Consider the following 17,207-nt stretch of genomic DNA (forward strand, 5'->3'; position numbering starts at 1 on the left):
TAAAAAACAACAACAAACATTCATCAGTGAGATTGTATTCTTAGTGTTATAACATTACATTCATTCAGAAATGTATATTTTGATACATTCTTGTACTGTTTGCTCTGGGAAAGGTAATGATCACCGATTCTGTAAGTCTTTGAAAAGTAGTTGTGTCTTTGGCCTTCAGCATCACCATAATACACAAAGCTTTTGTACAGCATATTATTATCTTATTTTAATACTTATTTTTATAGATTATCATGTCAGATTGAGAAAGAATCCCTGGTCAGTAATTCTTCATAATAACATGCATATACTGTAGGAGTAATATGGCCTTTCCAACCAATTCCTTGAGTAGTCCAAAGTATTTACAGTATAAGCACATTTTGAAACTCCATACACATTATAAAAATGACTAAATAAAAAATAAATGTACTAATTTATCTCTTCATAAGAAAATAATCGTGACCTTAAAGCTACTTCTCTTCAACACCAGAAACTTACGTACAGTACTACAGACAGAGTATTCACATTGTAAGGCCATTATGACAATGTAATTCAAGATAAAACCTGAAAATGAGAACCGGATGTTCTTTACAGCTTTGCAACAAGAGGCCGGGAAAATAAAATGATAGAAAAATAAAATCTCCCCGTCCCACTGAGCCACCTGTCCATCATCTGTCCTTCGCCTCCACCCAGCCAGACATGCAGAGCTACAGTGGGCTGATCCATGCACGGTCTCTAAATGTAGAGGGGCGTCTCCTGTCCCGTCAGCAGTCTGAACATCACGGCAGGCATCGTCTTCATGTTGATCTGGCAGAGACGAGAGGAGGGGGGGCAATTACACTGTCAACTTAAGGGTCCGTTTATAGAGTCATAATCACTTGAATCCTGGCCTAATTGACTTCCTTCTGTGACACCAGAAACTCAGAGGAGACCTTGAATCAATTAGTGACAAAGAATATGCTTCTATGGCTTTAATGGAGACATATACTGTGATGAATAGGGGCAAATAAACTCACAATAACATCACACGATGTTCACATCTTCGTAAATGTGTAAGTAATGGATCTGACCAAGAATGGTTGACTCATCAGAATCAGAATACCTTTATTAGTCCCACAGAGCCTAAAGAAAACTGACCTAATAATACACTTTGTATATTGTAATAAACTGTTCACAAAAATAATCAGATTGTTTTGCTCTGGCTTTAATCTTAACATTTAAGGCATCCTTATTCACTCTCTTGCTGAGAATTAGGTGATGATATTGCTCATCTTGTACATCTGTATTATATATATGAAGCTGCTGCTAGCCTTCAGTTAGCTTAGCTTAGCCAAAAAGATTAGAAACAAGGTCAACAGCTAGCATTGCTCTTTCCAAAGGTGACATAATACACCTACCTGCACCTCTGAGCTCACTTCTTAACAAGTTGTGTCAAGTTCTTTTAATCTGTTCAAATACCCAACGGTAGAAATTAAACATCAGGGTTTTACAAAGGTTTTTGTGGTTGACCATTCTCTGGCTTAGTAACCGTGAGCCTAGTCGTCACCTTGAGGTTTTGTTTCACACTTAAATGTGTTGTAAACAAACAAGATATGACATGATAATTAAAATTAGCTTCAGTGTTGTTTGTAGGTGGATGAGGATATTAACTTTCATTTGTACATTTGAGCTAAAAAACAAGATAGATTTGTGTCCTAAAATGTATAGTGTAGAAGGCCTGAAATTAAATCATGCTTAATTTTTTACCGCTCATCTGCTGCTACACTTTTCAGCCAACAATCTAGCCCAAACCAAATGTAAAGATGTATTTGATTGATGAAATGCAAGCAGTAGTAATTTATGTAACCAAAACTCTGTGCCTTGAACTAATCTCTAATCTGAAGGCATAACTTTGAAAGGCCTTTATGCTACAGAGACTTGTGTGGGGCAGTAATCAGAGAAAATTGCCATCTTGTCGCATGATGTCTTCTTACCTCACCCACTGAGACAGACAGGGTTTGAACAATCTTCTCGTGTGCCATGGCAACAACACTCTGACCATTTATCTCAATGATCCTGTGTCCAACACGAACACCGCCTCGCTCAGCTATGCCACCTCGCATCAGACTGCAGATCTGAGGGTTGAAAAACTGCATAGTTTACAGCAGACACTAAACTCAGTGGTTTTCTTCAGAAGCTGCCAAACCCTTAACCTAAAGTGCCATGCTTCATACCAACAAAGGCTTACTCACAATGCCATTCTGCACACTGAAACCAAGCTGGAACTTGAGATCAGGTCTCTTGATGAGGACAGTGGTGACAGGAGGGCAGCTCACAATACTCAGCTTTACCTTCACCTGGTTCTTCAGACCCTGAAGAATAAAAACCGATTTTAGGATTCCAAAACCAAAATGAATTCATCCTACTGATGGGTAATACCTGCTGTAGCCAAATTCCTTATTCCTTTAGTAGTGTTTAAATCCACATTAAAAACATGTAATATGTAGTTTATTTGAAGTTGATCCTTTATACCTGGTGCTGCTCAAATAATAATACTAAAAGTAGTCTGCAACAAATGCACTATTCGCTCCAGTTTGAGTAGCATTTGCAAACAACTAGGAAATTGTTTAGTGATATTTCGTTAGAAGACTAAAGGAAAAGGGGAATATGTTAAATCCATAATGAGTTACCTTGATGATGCCCTGACAGGTTGCCAGTGGCAGACCCACCAGACTTGTGTCATTGATGGACATAATCTGGTCCCCAACACTGAGTTTTCCGGAGCGAGCTGCAGGGCCGCTGTTCAGCATGCTGGCCAGAATGACGGTGGGCAGGATGGAGCCCCACCCAGACTCCACAATCACCACACCAAGACTCTCCCCTTTCTGCTTCTCCACATTCAGCTGGAACCAAGAAAAAGCTTTTTCAATCATTTTGTAAGCACATTTTGAATGTCACATGCCAGGGTTTAGAAGTACAGTGAATGATGTGGAGGGAAATCCATCTGTCCTCATCCACAAATCACCTGAAGCCATAATGAAAAAACTTCAAACCTCTTTACAGTTGTCTGAGTTTGAGAAATGGACGAGGTCATCGTGGTACATTTCCTGGGAGTTGATGATGTCACTGTATTGTTTCTGGCTCAAGTCGGTCGGGTTGATGCCGTTGGCTCGCAGGAACTCTCTGTAGGCCACGCTAAAGGCCTGACCGATGGACTGTGCAATGAGCTGAGCCTGTGGGAAGGGGAGAGTTTGGGGAAACTACTCAGCAGAAAGGCTATCCCAGTTGACAACAGCAAGGAGGTGGGAAAGATGACAATGTTATAGACACCATCGGAACAAACATCTGATATAAAACTAAGGCATATACTCAAAACTCAAAATGTATTTCAGTTTAGCAGCAAATACTCACATCTTCAGACTCAAAGACATAGCAGATCATCCTGTACTGACTCTTCCCTTCGCCAGCAGAGTCAGGAGACTCTGAGAAATCCTCTGATGAGGCCTGAGACAGGCGCCTCCGAGCCATCAGAACCACAATACTGCCAATGTCTGCGATATAGGAAATGGTCCGCAAGGCACTGTCCATCATTGTATCCTGCGTGGAACAACAATAATGGCAATCACTACTCAGTTATATAGACTTAACACACAAGGGAAGCTTATGTGTTAGATTTAACACACAAGGGAACACAAAAGAGTTACTAACCTGTGTGTCAGCATTCAGCACTTTGACAGCTTTGGTGGAGATAAACAGGTCCACTTCTGTCATCATTTGAGAGTCTTCATCTTGGCTCTTTGAAATAAATATATATTATTTTAATCAGATGTTTAATATTTGTTGTACCTGTATGTTACAATGCAAACTCTTAGCTTATTTTAAAGACACTAACATGGCCGTTGAGAAAAAAGCCTATGCAACAGCACCACCGTGTGGTAAGGAAAGGACCATGCTGCATAGTTTACCCTTTACAAATAAATCAGCTGGCAATATACAGGTACATATACACATACAACTCCCACACAAATACAAAGTAAAATGCCTTTTTGGAGCACAACCCACTTGCATTGCTAAACAACTACCTTGTTGTTTTACTCAGAGGCATCAATATTGATTCTTAAACCTGCAAACACTGATAGCAGTTGGAATCAAGTTAGCTCGATGGCTAAAGATTAAAAGGCAATGTCTTGTGTTTTTTCCCATCATTTTCTAATCAATTTGTCCTGAACACAAAGACCAGATTAAAGAAGAATGCATGCAGCAACCTCTTTAGCAAGTTAAATATGTATAAACTAAATCAATGGATATTAATGAGTGTCTCTGAAGAGACAGATTACCTTGATGCGACTGACAGCTTCATGGGCCTGGGACATGCGGACAGACTTGGATGGGTTTTTATCAGACAACACCTGAGTGCAGCCAAGGTAGTTAGCAGCAAAAATGATCCCATCAATAAGATCCTCTGGCTCACAGGGACCTGGGACTATGCAGAAAACAAACGGCTGTCAGTGGAAACATTTGAATGTACTGGAAAGATTTATGAAATATAGGAATATTATGAGATAATCACCATCTTCAAAGCTTGGGAAAGAAGCAGCTTCCTGTGTATTCTTAAAAATAAGCATGTCAATATTAGCCTTTAATTGTACAGCATTGGTATGACTATTAATACCTGAGATACATATCAGTTAATCATAGTAAATATTGTATAAAAGCATATCAAATAGAATCATTAATACAAGAAAAATAAGGCAATAAATGTTCCAGTGCAGTCACATAAATAAATAATTATTTGATATAATAAGTGGCATACAGAAAAAAGTATTCTTATAGTGGGAATATCAAAAATGGAAGTTTTGGAGATGGAGAAAAGGCAGATTAATTCCCTTAAACTACATAAATTAAAAGAATGTGGATGTCATCAATGAAACATAGTCTTCTGTTTTGTAAAAAGTATTCACCTTGGGTGTGTTGCTGTCCTCTGCAGGGAGGGGCTCTGGACTCGGAGGCCTCCTCGGCTGCTCCGGCACATCCTCAGGTATCACAGCCGTGCTCGGCTTCTCCCCCTGTTGTATTCAAACATCTGCTATAACTTTGGCATGTCTTGTTTTTTTAATTTCCTATTGTCCTGTGTAAATGATAACCCCATGGGGAAAGATACTTTTCATGGCAAAGCATGTACTTAACATCATACTGCAACCACTCTAGGACACAGTGAAGGTAGATTGTGCAGGAACAAACACAAGCCCCAAGGGATGGGATCTGAAAAAGACCTGCCCTATTTGCATTTGGTTACCTGCTGCGGTTTCTCTGGTCGTCTCTGCCTGTCCTCAGGAGGCTCCTTCTGTGGTTCTGGTGTTTGATGAGCAGCCAAGGCTGGTTTGGTAACCCTGGGTTCACTCTCCTGGCTGTCGGCAGAAGAGAGACTGGCTCTGGGAACAGGAGGAGTCTCTATGCGAGGCGGGGCCTTCTGGGTGTCGGCAGGAGGCTGAGCATGTGCGTGACGAGGTGGCGGGGGAGGATGAGGCCTACTGGAACCAGACCGAGCTTTGGTCCTCACCACAGCTTTTTTGCTGTCCTTTGACAAAGTCTTTGGACGCTGTTCACTGCTGTTGGTCGTGCATCCTTTGATCCCAGAAACAATGGGCTCCATGTCCTCTCCTGCTACCCTCCTCCCTCGTCCTTTACCCTGCCTCTCTGTCTCCTTTGAACCCATGTGAGACGCCTCACACTTCTTACTAGCTACGGGGATATTACGGTTTCTGGCCACTCGAGTGTCATCATCTCTCTTCCTTTCATCACCTCCCTTTCTAACTCTTTCATTCTCCTTGTCCTGATAAAGGCTGGTCTTTCTTTGAACTATGGTCTCTTCCTCCTCTAAATCCTCTATAAATTTGGCCCCGTCCAACACTTCCTCTATCTCATCTCCGTCATTGAAGAAAAACCTGTTCTCCTGGCACTTTTTCACCTCCCTCTCTGCTTCAGCCACAGCAGTAGGAGCACAATGCGACCTAAATCCATGGCCCGTCTTGTGAGGTTTAGTGTCTGATTGTGATCCCTCATATATTTCTGTGCCATGTCCCGGCCTGGGAGTAAACTGGTCAACAGCACTGCTGCTGTCATTAATATTATCGCCTACTGCATGCTTTATATAGCCACCATCCTCAGGAGAGTACTGTTTGTAGAACCTCGGGTCCACAACGCCCTCTCTGTTTAAATGCAGTACCTCATCGTAGTCCTGCTCCACATCAGAGCCCACGTTGTCGTACTCGGAGCAGGTGTCCTCCATGTCCTCAGGACTAGGGTCACAACTCAAGTACAATTGGCTTGCAGGGACAGGAATCAGCTGGTCTTTGATTTCATCCTTCAAGGTGCACAATGATTTCTCAGACGCCTCCTTTACCAAAGCTCGCTGCTCTTCTTGTCTCGGTTCAGTGACTCCTGGACCGGAGCACGGTGGAGGGCTGGGGGCCAATACTTTGGTGATGGGTCCTGGCCTTTTTCCATGAACCATAACTGGCCTTTAAGCACACTATACCTTCAACCCTGTGAACAATAATAGATAACCACAATTAAACCTCTGAGATGCATTATGCTACTTTTACACTTCACACCGTGAACAGCACATTGTCTTTTTTCACATAGAAACAGAAACATTGAACAAATGTTACTTTTTAAAAGATAATGTACAACTTTACCGCCTGTTAAATGTCTTTACTGAAACCAATGTACTGCCACATGTTATTCCTATCTCTGTTATAAATACACATATTATTAAGGCATTCATATTTAAAATGTCAGCAAAACAACTTTTTCTCTTGCTTACCATCGAAAATCATAACACACACTAACAACACATTTTTGGAGCATATCTCAAGCAATCAAACTATATCAGATAACATATGATCACAGGTTAGTTTCCACAATAGCACACAAATTAGAAACATTATATTAGAGTAAATATATTTCTTTACATTCAATACTAACACAACCCCTACTCCAAGGTCAAACAGGCCACCTAGTATCAAGTTATCTATCTATATATCTATTACTTCATTACCATCTAACACCAACATTCACCATCTGACTCCTTTTGTCTATGACTGCTAAGGTTGTTTGTAACCTGTCATCTTGCTTTGAATCTGCTCTAATTGTGCCTTGATGTCCTGCAGAATAGGAGATATGCAACAAAACCATTGAACAGCAGCATGTGATGTTTTTATGATGTCAAATAATTGTTACTTTTTCAATTAAAGTGATATTCTTCCTTAAAAACGTATCTCTGATACACTATTATCATTTTAGTCTATGCACCAGATTCAAAATCCAAGTCAACTTTTTATTTGATGATTAATCGATTAATCTGCAAATGTTTTAATTACCACTTAAAAAATGCCCAAAGAAAAAAAAAATACATTACAATAATAGTTTGCTGCAACCCTACAGTGTGTAGCTTTACACCAACAAAATATATTATAAATATGATTCATAACAAACAGAAAATACGTTCATCATTTAGGCCTTATGCATTCCCTGGATCCATTACTCTATTTGAATCTTTTATACAAAAGAAGAGCAACATAAAATGCTTAATTCTGTTCTCAGTCTAATATTTAAGGCGTTAACACTTAATAGTGGCCTTCTGACAGTAGCTCTCACACTGAACACAGTGGGCTGATATCCGCCCAGTCTCAACATGTCAACACCCTCATCAAAACATGAATCGTGAAGGCTTGAGGCTTAAATGGGAGAAAAAAACAGTACGATTGTGCTATTTGGCCTTAAGCTTTTTGAATATTATTTATGTTTATCACACTAAACACAATAAATCCTAACCGCTCACAGTGTTGATCTCATGACAATGCAACTGAGATTATGCTGTTATGAATACAAAAACCTAATCCCCCCAGATCACCTCCCATAGGCTATTACACGCGGACCTAATCATGACCTCTCCATGGTGCTGAAGTGCTTATTAAAACAATAAGGGTCATTATGGTCGCGATTTCACGCAGTTCGCCCTGCCCTTCACATATTTGTGTAGGTATCTAATAAAGCCATTCTGATTAACTTTTGCCGCAGCTGCAGGAGTGGATGTTGTGGTGGCTCCGGTTTCCCCACAAGTGGACGCCGCATTCCCATCTGCTTAAACATCGATAAGATAATAAGATATATGGTTTTCCTGCGCATATAGCACGCAGTGATGGATCTGACTCCCTGCAAACACACTCTGCTGAATTCATCATCTGCAAGCAAATATTATCCTTCTGCTGTAATGCACATCGACCTTGATTTGAAGCATCGAGGCTGCATCATCCAGTTTATGGGCTGACGTTGTACCAAAGGACCACATCCAGCAGCATTGTCTTCGGCTCTCTTATCGCAAGACGAAGAGGCCTATGTGCATCACAAATACATGTTTCCCCATCCAAACACAGACAATGCTATGTGGCACTTACCAACATCAGTCCTGTCGGCCGCACCTCCTTGTAAAATGCCCGTGTGCTGATCACATCAGATTGCTCTCCGGAATGGTGATTTTTGAATAAAAGCCGCACAGCAGCCCAGGAACCTGTGTAGAAAAACACACCCCCATCATCATGTGCTCACTGCTCGGTCCCCCAACTAATTACACTGTGATAGGCATAATGACCACAGAGACAAACATACTGTACACCTAAATAACTGACCGGTATCGTGTATGTATATATTTCACTTTAAAATTCTGTTTTTTAATTTCCTATTTGGGGATTTTCCTATTTAATGTTTATCTCGGCTTATTTTGTAGCTACTCCTTTTCATTTTCACATTGTGTGAAATGCCTTGTTTACATGCCGCTGTATCGAACACAAATTCCAAATTGGGATCATTAAAGTATATCTTATCTTATTATCTTATCAAAAAGTTAAAAACCCTTCCAAATCTTAATTTCCCAAAAGATTAACAGTAAATTAAAGGAGAAATTTACGATGTAAAAAAAACACTTTCTATTTTTTGCATTATAGTAACACTGACTTTATTTAAAAACACACATCAATTAATATAATTTAAAATTGCTTTTTTCTTTATCTTGTTAGCGTTTAGGTGGTTGAGAAGTATCGATGTAGTTGGGATCGATTGGTACATCCTTATCAGGCAATCTGCGCTCCGCTGGTTAAGCCTGGGAAGCGGGATTGTTATGATCGTGCAGCGCTCTTCTTTTCTACCGGTATGTTAGCTTCTGTTTTCAATTGACAGTCTTTTTATATTAGTGTTTTAGCGTTTTTCTAATGCATATTTGAACCACCAAAGCTACATGTGTATACTCGTTTAAAGAAAGTGTTTTTATGAGTCGAGTTAGCCAAACAGAGCCATTAGCAGTATCTGTCGAGCCTATCCGTATTATGCAACAAAGAAAAGCTTATAAAAAAGCCTTGTATTGAGCAGCAATTCAGCCTGCATCATGACGGAAAGAGCCAGCAAAGTAACACCGAGAGGAAGTTTGTCATTGTCTAAGAGTAAGAAGAAAGGCAATGTCAAAGCTGGGATTTCTGCCAGTCCTGCCACCACCACACCTCCCATCAGCTCCTTCTTCAGCAGCCAGCCCCCCCCTAAACTGGCCTGCCCCCTGTGTGGCCAGCTGGTACCAAGATTCAAGATCAATGAGCACATTGATTTGCAATGTCAGAACTTTGAGAGAGGAGACAGCAGTGCAGCCTCAGCAAGTGATACTGTCGTGCCAAGCAAGCAGCTGTCACCCATAAGGAATCCCCCAAAGTCCCTAAAGCTGGATCCAAAGAATGAAGAAGAAATCAAAGGCACCAAGACCAGCCCTTATTTCAAGAAGAATGATTCTCAGCAGGCACCACTGGAATTGAGAAGTAAAAGTGTGGTGAGGACCATTGACCTGGGAAGTCTCTCCTCCAAGTTATCTATGAAAGGACATAAGTCACCTAAGAGGACAAAGACAGGAGATAAACGGGCACCAATGGATCCTGAAAAGGCGATATGTTCATCTCCTGAGACCCTCAGCAGCTCACAGAAAGAAAATATTCAGACTTTAGAAGCCGAACAAGATGGTGTGACAGTCATTGACCTCACAGACACTAGTAATGACTCTCCAACAGCAGTGGAAGATATATCATGTTTAGACAAAGGACGTAATCCTGAACGCAAAGCTCCTAAATCAGAGAAAGTGGTTACTCTAAAGCTGCTCTCTTCTTCCTCTAAAGTTTTGGTGTCTAAACTATCAAAGAGAAAAAAGGGAACACCTTCCACTGGCAGCGCGTCAGGACTAAGAAAGAAAGCAAAATATGAGGGGAGCAGCGTTGAGCCAGAGGACGTGTTTTCTAGTGACATTAAAGCAGCGATGACTGATACAGACCAGACTAAAACTGAGGGACCTTCTACCACTACTTGTGACCCCCTTCTGACTTCAGAGGAAACAAATGATGCAGCGATCAAAAGTGATACACAGTCAGAGTCTATTACTGAGAGCATCCCGAGTGACCAGGCTGTCGATCCCCTACGGCTTCCCTACTACCTCCGTAACTTCCTGACCGTACTACAGGCTGTGCTGGAGAATGAGGACGACAGGTCATTGTTCAATCAGGATGACATGTCACTCATCCATGCATTCAAGAAACTCTCAGGTAATGCCGATATAAAACTTGAATTATCTGTAGATTATTTTCCATGAATTGTTACACAAGGACAAAATAGTCAAACATATACATACTAGTTTGTCCAAAGGGATATCTTTAAATGCCTTGTTTAAACGTCCGAACATCAAAATAATCTAGGGTTATATGTATGCTGTAAAACAGAAAAGCAGGACATATTTGTATTTTAGAAACTGAAAACTAAATTTTCTACCATTTTGCATGACATTTTATTAAATGATTAAAGATTAACCGATTACCATAATAGTTTGCGATCGACTATCTGAGTAGTAGGCAGATTGTTGCAGCTCTACCTTCTGTTATTGTTATTTATTTTAAGAGAGGCCTCATCACTCACATGTATTTTCCCCTCAAGTCATGGGGCAGAAGCTGTATGTGAGACTCTTTCAGAGGAAACTGAAGTGGCTCCAAGTGAATAAACTGGATTATGAAGAGATATGCAGTGATCTGGGACCTGTGGCTCAGGAGCTGGTTCAAACTGGTTTTCTCCAGTCAGGTAAATGATATCTAATACTATCGTTTTTATTTATGGAGCCTCTTTAGAAGAGAACACCTCTTGAATTACTTGGAACATGTATATTGACAGTATGATTTTGTTAATGAAGGATTTAGATGTTGTTATATCGTAACTTACAGTTTTAGCTAAGTTGTATAGTACCAATCTTTTTTGCCATATAATGTTTTTAACATTCTTTTGAAAATAGCTATATGAATAAAGTATTTTTAAGAACATACTGTATGTTATCCTGCTGTAACACCACATCGAAAACATCTTCTAGTTTTATCTCGTTAATGCTCATCTCTGCTGTTTTTGAAAATCCTAGAGTGTGAACTTCAGGACTTGGGGGAGACTCTCGATCTCCTGCCCGCTCCTGATCTCAAATCTCTGGCTAAGACTTTCCATCTGGGCAATTCTGGGACTCAGAAACAGCAGCTGGTGGACGGACTTCTCCGTTTGAGCCGGCAAAAGTCCCTCTTCTCTGTGTCCGCTGCTCAGAACATCATTGGGGCTGTCATTCTCAAAAGGTGAAACAATCAAACACATTGTGTGCATTGACAGTTCTAGTATTGCAGTAATGATCTCACCCTTGTCTCCTCTTACCTTTTGAAAGGGCAAAGCAGCTTGCAAGTTCCTGTGTGCGCCTGTGTCGCGGTGCTCGAGCCGTCTTCTCTCGGATCCTGCTCCTCTTCTCTTTGACGGACACCCTGGAGGACGAGGAGACGGCGGCTGGTGGGCAGAGCCAGCTGTTCACCATTCTGCTGGTTAACTCTGGACGCCTGGCCTTCCCAGACTACACCGTGCAGCGTTCAGCCAAGGTGTTCCAGGACAGAGAGGATCTCATCAGGTGCGGGGCTGCACAAAGAGCTAAAATGTAGTATAATGTATTGTATATACAGAATACATATTAGGGCTGGAACGGTATACCGAAGTCACAGTTAGAATCGTTCCCAGTTTTATGAGCCCTGGTTTGGTGTGCAATAACTGCAGTACAGTGGAAAACTCCATATGCATAAGGCTAGATTTATTTTCATTTCTTTTGAGTAGACAGCAGTGCAAGGCACACAACTTTTTCCGGAAGACAACAATTCACAAAAGGCTATAAACGTGAAAGGCTTATACTCCAAAATATACAAATTAAAACATTTGCATTAGGAGTGTTTTAATATGTGTCACATTGGCTAAATGTTCACATTAACAAACAAAAATATTCAGTGTTTGACTATATTTACCGTGCCGTGACAGTTCGGTAGTAATACAGGAACCATTACAGTCCTAATTAATACTCATGATTCCATCTATCCCACTAGATATGAAGCATCCATGCGGACCCTGCAGGAGGTAGTGTCAGCCATGCAGGGGGGTCAATGGGAAGAGGCCATGGAGCTCTATACTGCGGCTAAAAGTGTCTGGAAGGAGCTGAGGACAAACCATGACCTCAGGTGACATAAATCTTTTAAATAGCTTCTGTCTTAAACCAAGATATAAATTCCCTGGATATCGTTTAATGCTAATATTACCACTATGTTCGATTGGATAGTCATGAGGAGGAGCTGCCTGTGTTCCTACGCAGCTTCACTACAGGATGGGCTTACACTCGGGTCTTAACCAGAGGGGTGGAGATCTCGCAAAGGCTACGTTGCTATGAGGTTTTCTGACCCTGTCCACTCGCATTTACTGTAGATCAAATAAAAGTACTTTAAAAGGGAAAAGTGTGTATTCAGGGGTTACATTTCTAATGGTTCTTCTTCTGGTTTGCAGGAAGCAGTAGAGGAGCTGCAGTCCTTACTGTCGCAATCTGTTTACTGTCCTGACAGTCGAGGCCGATGGTGGGACAGACTGGCACTCAACCTTCACCAGCACCTTAAAAAACCTGAGCAAGTGAGCACCGTTACCCTCGGTTCCATTTAATCGTGTATCTCTTTGTGTGAGTGCTCAACAATAGCTATGGTGTTTTTATTTGTTTGACAGTGTTCTTTACCCATTGCTCTCAGGCTATATGTGCTATCAGAGATGGGATGTCAGACCCTCTGGTGCGTACTGGACACAAACTGTCTCTTCATCAGAGAGCTGTCAGGATGAAAGAGTCTGCCAGCCTGAAGAAGCATCGCCTGCAAATGAATGACATGCCCACTATCCAAGTTGAAGATGTCACTCATGTGAGTCTAGCACAGCTCAAGACCCAATACTTACAATAATGGAATAAGAATGGCCACAAAATCAACATTTATATAGATTACCAGGGACTACAGATGAAAAATAGCCTCTTGGCTAACTCAGGCACATTTACAGCAATGTTAATTAATGTGTTAAATAAATGAATAAATAAAATTATATAATAATAATAATAATACATGTCATTTATATAGCGCTTTTCCTGGTGCTCGCTTTACAAGCAAGTAAAGAAGATATATATATATAGAATGATAAAGAACAATCACAGTTTAGAACATACAGTATACAGTATGTATTTGATTGCAAAAGTACATCACTGGAGTAATCTAATTTGCTGAGTGTAATGTTATGTTTCTAACCACCTCATAAGATACTTTCACTATGAGCACTGAATAATATGAGTACAGAGAGCAGTAAGGCAACCACTATGTCAGCTAGAGTGGAGAGTGCGGTCAAGTATAAAGAGAACATCACAGCAATAATGAAATTTGCTGAGCTGAAATGTTGTTACATTTATTACCACCTCAAGCCTAACAAACATGTTCTACTCTCATTTCCTCTCCTCTTTCTCAACTCAAAGTTTCTTACCCTCTCTCTTCAGCACTCAGCCTTAAACCACCAGATTTAGCAGCTCTGAATAATTTCTTCTGATTCATTTTTTTAATTGTTCTCTTTAAATGCCTACAAGGTGACAGGATATTGTCTTTAAAGATACACACACTCATGAAATTACTGGCATCTATCAAGCCTTGAACCTGACACACAAATACAAACGTCACACACACATTAGCTACTGACTCTTCCTCTGTCAATGTTTAATAAACGTAGCGCAAGTCGGGGACGGAATATCAATTTGCCAAGATAACCTAATGTTACATCATCGTTGGTTGTATATAAAATAATGAATGTATGAAATACTGTTTGTACCTTTGTCTGCAGGTGACCATCCGGGGACAGCTGTTCCCCCACGAGGGGGGCATGGGAAAATCTAGGTTTCTTTTACCAGCAATTGGAGATGGGGGAGAGAGTTCTGATGCCACTATTATATGCTCTGTGGAAGACCTGTCTTTAGCACATTACCATCAACAAGGCTTTGACCAAGGTAAACAGTTTTGCTTCACCTATTAAACATCATTCTGTATTCTTTATTGTTATTTATGTATTATTCATGTAAAAGGGATCCATGGCGAGGGCTCTACATTCTCAACATTGTTTGGCCTTCTGCTATGGGACATCATTTTTATGGAGGGTATTCCAGATGTTTTTAGGAATCCATACCAGGTAAAGTAAACCCTATGAATACAGTATTTGTGAGATTTCAATGAAATACCAATTCAACTAATCTGCCTTTCTTCTCACAGACATGCCCGCTGGATCTTTACACTGACTGTTTCTATGAGAACAGAAAAGAGGCGATAGATTGTCGTGTGCAGTTACTCAGCGAGGCTTCTGTGGAGACTCTGCATGTCATGTTGGCGGAGGTGTGGACCTCCCATGAGGGTATAGTGTGTTCACTGGTCAACTGGGAGCGCTTCTCATCCCTGCAACAGGCACAGGTATTTATTTGTCCAGCTGGTAAATATACACATAGTGGCCACTTGAAAAATCGAATTCAAAACAAGGCAACTGCTCAGCCACAAACTCTACCTTTTAAAATAATAAACATGTTTAGATTTGATTGGCACTGTCAGCGCTGTATTAGTTTTACTTTAAAGGGGACCTATCATGCAAAATGCACTTTTGTACGTCTTTTATACATGAATATGTGTCCCCGGTGTGTCAGGGAGCTCACCAAGTGTCAGAAAACACAACCCTCTCTATTTTCCTCCATACCCAAATTTCTAAAAACGGGGCTGCAACGGAGCTGATTATTATTTGAATTTTTCTGACGGCAGAAAAGGGGTGCTCCGCCTATATGGGCAACTCTCCACCTATCAGGGGAATGAGAGACCGCTCGAAAGCGCTGGAGACGCTGTAGTACATATGCCAGGCCTGTAAGTGGCGCTGTAGTCTGCCACAAAAGCAGAATCAGCCCTTGCAAAAACAGTGCTGGAAAAGAGCAAATAGAGCGAAATGAGGCATGGCTAAAATGCATGATCTGTTTGATATTTTGAAAAAAACACTTCACAGACATGTTTTATATAGGTATGGCCCTACAATATATGTTTCAAATGTAGCATGATAGGTCCACTTTAATGTTTATTATTGAGGTCATAGATTTCAGTGGTGTTCAAATAGACTTCATATTATTGAGAGGTGTTTCTAATGTTTTGACAGCCCCATTTACAAACATGAGTTGGCAATTAATATTGGAAACACATCATTTTTATACTCTACATATCACAATATACATTATACAGTTGTTACAGATGGACAGGCCCATGTAAAGATTCAAAGTGGCCTTGATATGCTATGACAGGTTAAGTTCAAACAGATTTTGTCTACCTTTGCATGTCACCACTTTTTCTATCGCAGTCCCTTGTGTCATGCATGAGAGGAGCCTTCTTAGGAGGGGTAATAAAACGAATGGCGAAGGACTACAGACACTGCCGTGGAGGTTTGCCTGATCTAGTGGTGTGGAACACCTCAAACAACACCTACAAGGTGAGACCACACCATATGATTGATTTCTGAATTTGATATTGTTCTTTGTGTGTGGATTTTCGACACTCTGTGGTACCTGATTCCTTTACATCGATTGTACTGCAGCATGCAATGGACTGTTTCAATGTGGGCTGTCTTGTTGTTTTAGCTGGTGGAGGTGAAGGGGCCAAGTGACCGGCTGTCCCAGAAGCAGCAGATCTGGCTGGATGAGCTTCAGAAGCTGGGGGCAGATGTGGAGGTGTGTCACGTGACGGCGACAGGAGCCAGAGGAGCTCGTCTGGAATAAGCAGACACAGAGGAACTGACTGAAAAGCTGCTAATTAATCAGATTGTGGTCAAAATGGAAACATCAGCAGACAAGACTCTGGGAGAAAATATCTGGGTACTTTTTCTGATTCATGATCATCTAGAACCAATGTTCATCTCAAAAACTCACGTCATCTTCAACATGTCACAGATGTAATCCTATTTCTGTAAAGGAAGTGTGCCTTGCAATATGTGGCGTTAACCTGAGGGAAACCACTGCATCAGCGGGAAGAGGATGAAGATCACAAGATGAAGATCATCACTGAGAAACAGAAATAGATTGCCTACAGATAATTAGAGTTGATGTATGACATGAAACGAATCCAAGGTTCACACACCAAACGATGTTTTTTTTTTTTCTTCGGTTGCCAAGCAACAAAAACTCACAATTTGTTGGAAGCTTAAAGAATTGTAAGACAGCTCTACGAGATTGTATGCAAGTAATTACTGTGATAAAATAGTACTCTACCAGAGAAATGTAAGAACAAGGCTGCCATTAATGTATTAATCATATGGTTTATAAATGTCAGAAAAATGTGAATGTTCTTAGAGCCTGAGATGCTTTCTCAACATTGCTTGTTTGGTCTCATCAATATCAATACACTGTATAAAAAAAAAGTTAACTAAGAATAAAAAATAACTAAACTTTACAAAAACATATGGAGAATAATTTAATATCACTATCACTTAACTGAATCCTATATTAAGTGACAGTGGTATGGTTGAAATGAGAGTAGTGAATAATAGAAGAGTCAGCATTGCTTTGTTTACAGTGAACATCATGAATTAAACCTTATTCCCCCCAAGGCAAATTTGCTTTACACAAAGAGCATAAAGGAATATCAAAAGCACATCAACAACCATACATGACAACACATTAAGCAAGGAAAACATAAGCATCATAAAAAGTAATCAGCATATATTATTTGGTGAAGACACTTATGGTCAACAGCCTTGTGTCACAATATGAGCTAAGATAAAATAAGATTGGGAAG

General features: G+C 40.6%; 2 protein-coding genes across 2 annotated transcripts; one reads left to right on the forward strand and one right to left on the reverse strand.

Moving 5' to 3' along the window:
* Nucleotides 1–32: 32 nt before the first annotated feature.
* Nucleotides 33–8,480, reverse strand: apba2a (amyloid beta (A4) precursor protein-binding, family A, member 2a). Its single transcript, XM_034141796.1, has 12 exons — nucleotides 8,427–8,480; nucleotides 5,264–6,513; nucleotides 4,929–5,033; nucleotides 4,538–4,577; nucleotides 4,305–4,450; nucleotides 3,676–3,762; nucleotides 3,379–3,564; nucleotides 3,021–3,200; nucleotides 2,658–2,870; nucleotides 2,220–2,339; nucleotides 1,962–2,102; nucleotides 33–795 (listed from the first exon to the last, which is right to left on the reverse strand). Exons 2-12 carry the CDS (start codon nucleotides 6,479–6,481, stop codon nucleotides 724–726), a joined length of 2,508 nt encoding a protein of 835 aa, XP_033997687.1. The 5' UTR covers nucleotides 6,482–6,513; nucleotides 8,427–8,480; the 3' UTR covers nucleotides 33–723.
* A 661-nt stretch (nucleotides 8,481–9,141) lies between these two features.
* fan1 (FANCD2 and FANCI associated nuclease 1) lies at nucleotides 9,142–16,852 on the forward strand. Its single transcript, XM_034141146.1, has 13 exons — nucleotides 9,142–10,598; nucleotides 10,984–11,124; nucleotides 11,453–11,654; nucleotides 11,741–11,974; nucleotides 12,438–12,569; nucleotides 12,668–12,776; nucleotides 12,889–13,008; nucleotides 13,122–13,286; nucleotides 14,242–14,404; nucleotides 14,480–14,583; nucleotides 14,664–14,858; nucleotides 15,778–15,906; nucleotides 16,055–16,852. The coding sequence occupies exons 1-13, from the start codon at nucleotides 9,410–9,412 to the stop codon at nucleotides 16,190–16,192; spliced, it is 3,021 nt and encodes a 1,006-aa protein (XP_033997037.1). The 5' UTR covers nucleotides 9,142–9,409; the 3' UTR covers nucleotides 16,193–16,852.
* Nucleotides 16,853–17,207: the final 355 nt, after the last annotated feature.

This window comes from Trematomus bernacchii, unplaced genomic scaffold (assembly GCF_902827165.1).
Source record: "Trematomus bernacchii unplaced genomic scaffold, fTreBer1.1, whole genome shotgun sequence".
In the NCBI taxonomy this organism is placed as follows: domain Eukaryota; kingdom Metazoa; phylum Chordata; class Actinopteri; order Perciformes; family Nototheniidae; genus Trematomus; species Trematomus bernacchii.

Bases quoted from the DNA above. Each gene is read 5' to 3' on its own strand.
- apba2a (XM_034141796.1), bottom strand. From the start codon at position 6,481: ATGGTTCATGGAAAAAGGCCAGGACCCATCACCAAAGTATTGGCCCCC. The intron at 3,565-3,675 runs GTTAGTAACTCT...TGTTCCACGCAG, and splicing joins TGCTGAATGCTGACACACAG to GATACAATGATGGACAGTGC. The intron at 796-1,961 runs GTAAGAAGACAT...CGTCTCTGCCAG, and splicing joins TGTCTGTCTCAGTGGGTGAG to ATCAACATGAAGACGATGCC.
- fan1 (XM_034141146.1), top strand. From the start codon at position 9,410: ATGACGGAAAGAGCCAGCAAAGTAACACCGAGAGGAAGTTTGTCATTG. The intron at 11,655-11,740 runs GTGAAACAATCA...ACCTTTTGAAAG, and splicing joins GGGGCTGTCATTCTCAAAAG to GGCAAAGCAGCTTGCAAGTT. The intron at 13,287-14,241 runs GTGAGTCTAGCA...CTTTGTCTGCAG, and splicing joins AAGTTGAAGATGTCACTCAT to GTGACCATCCGGGGACAGCT.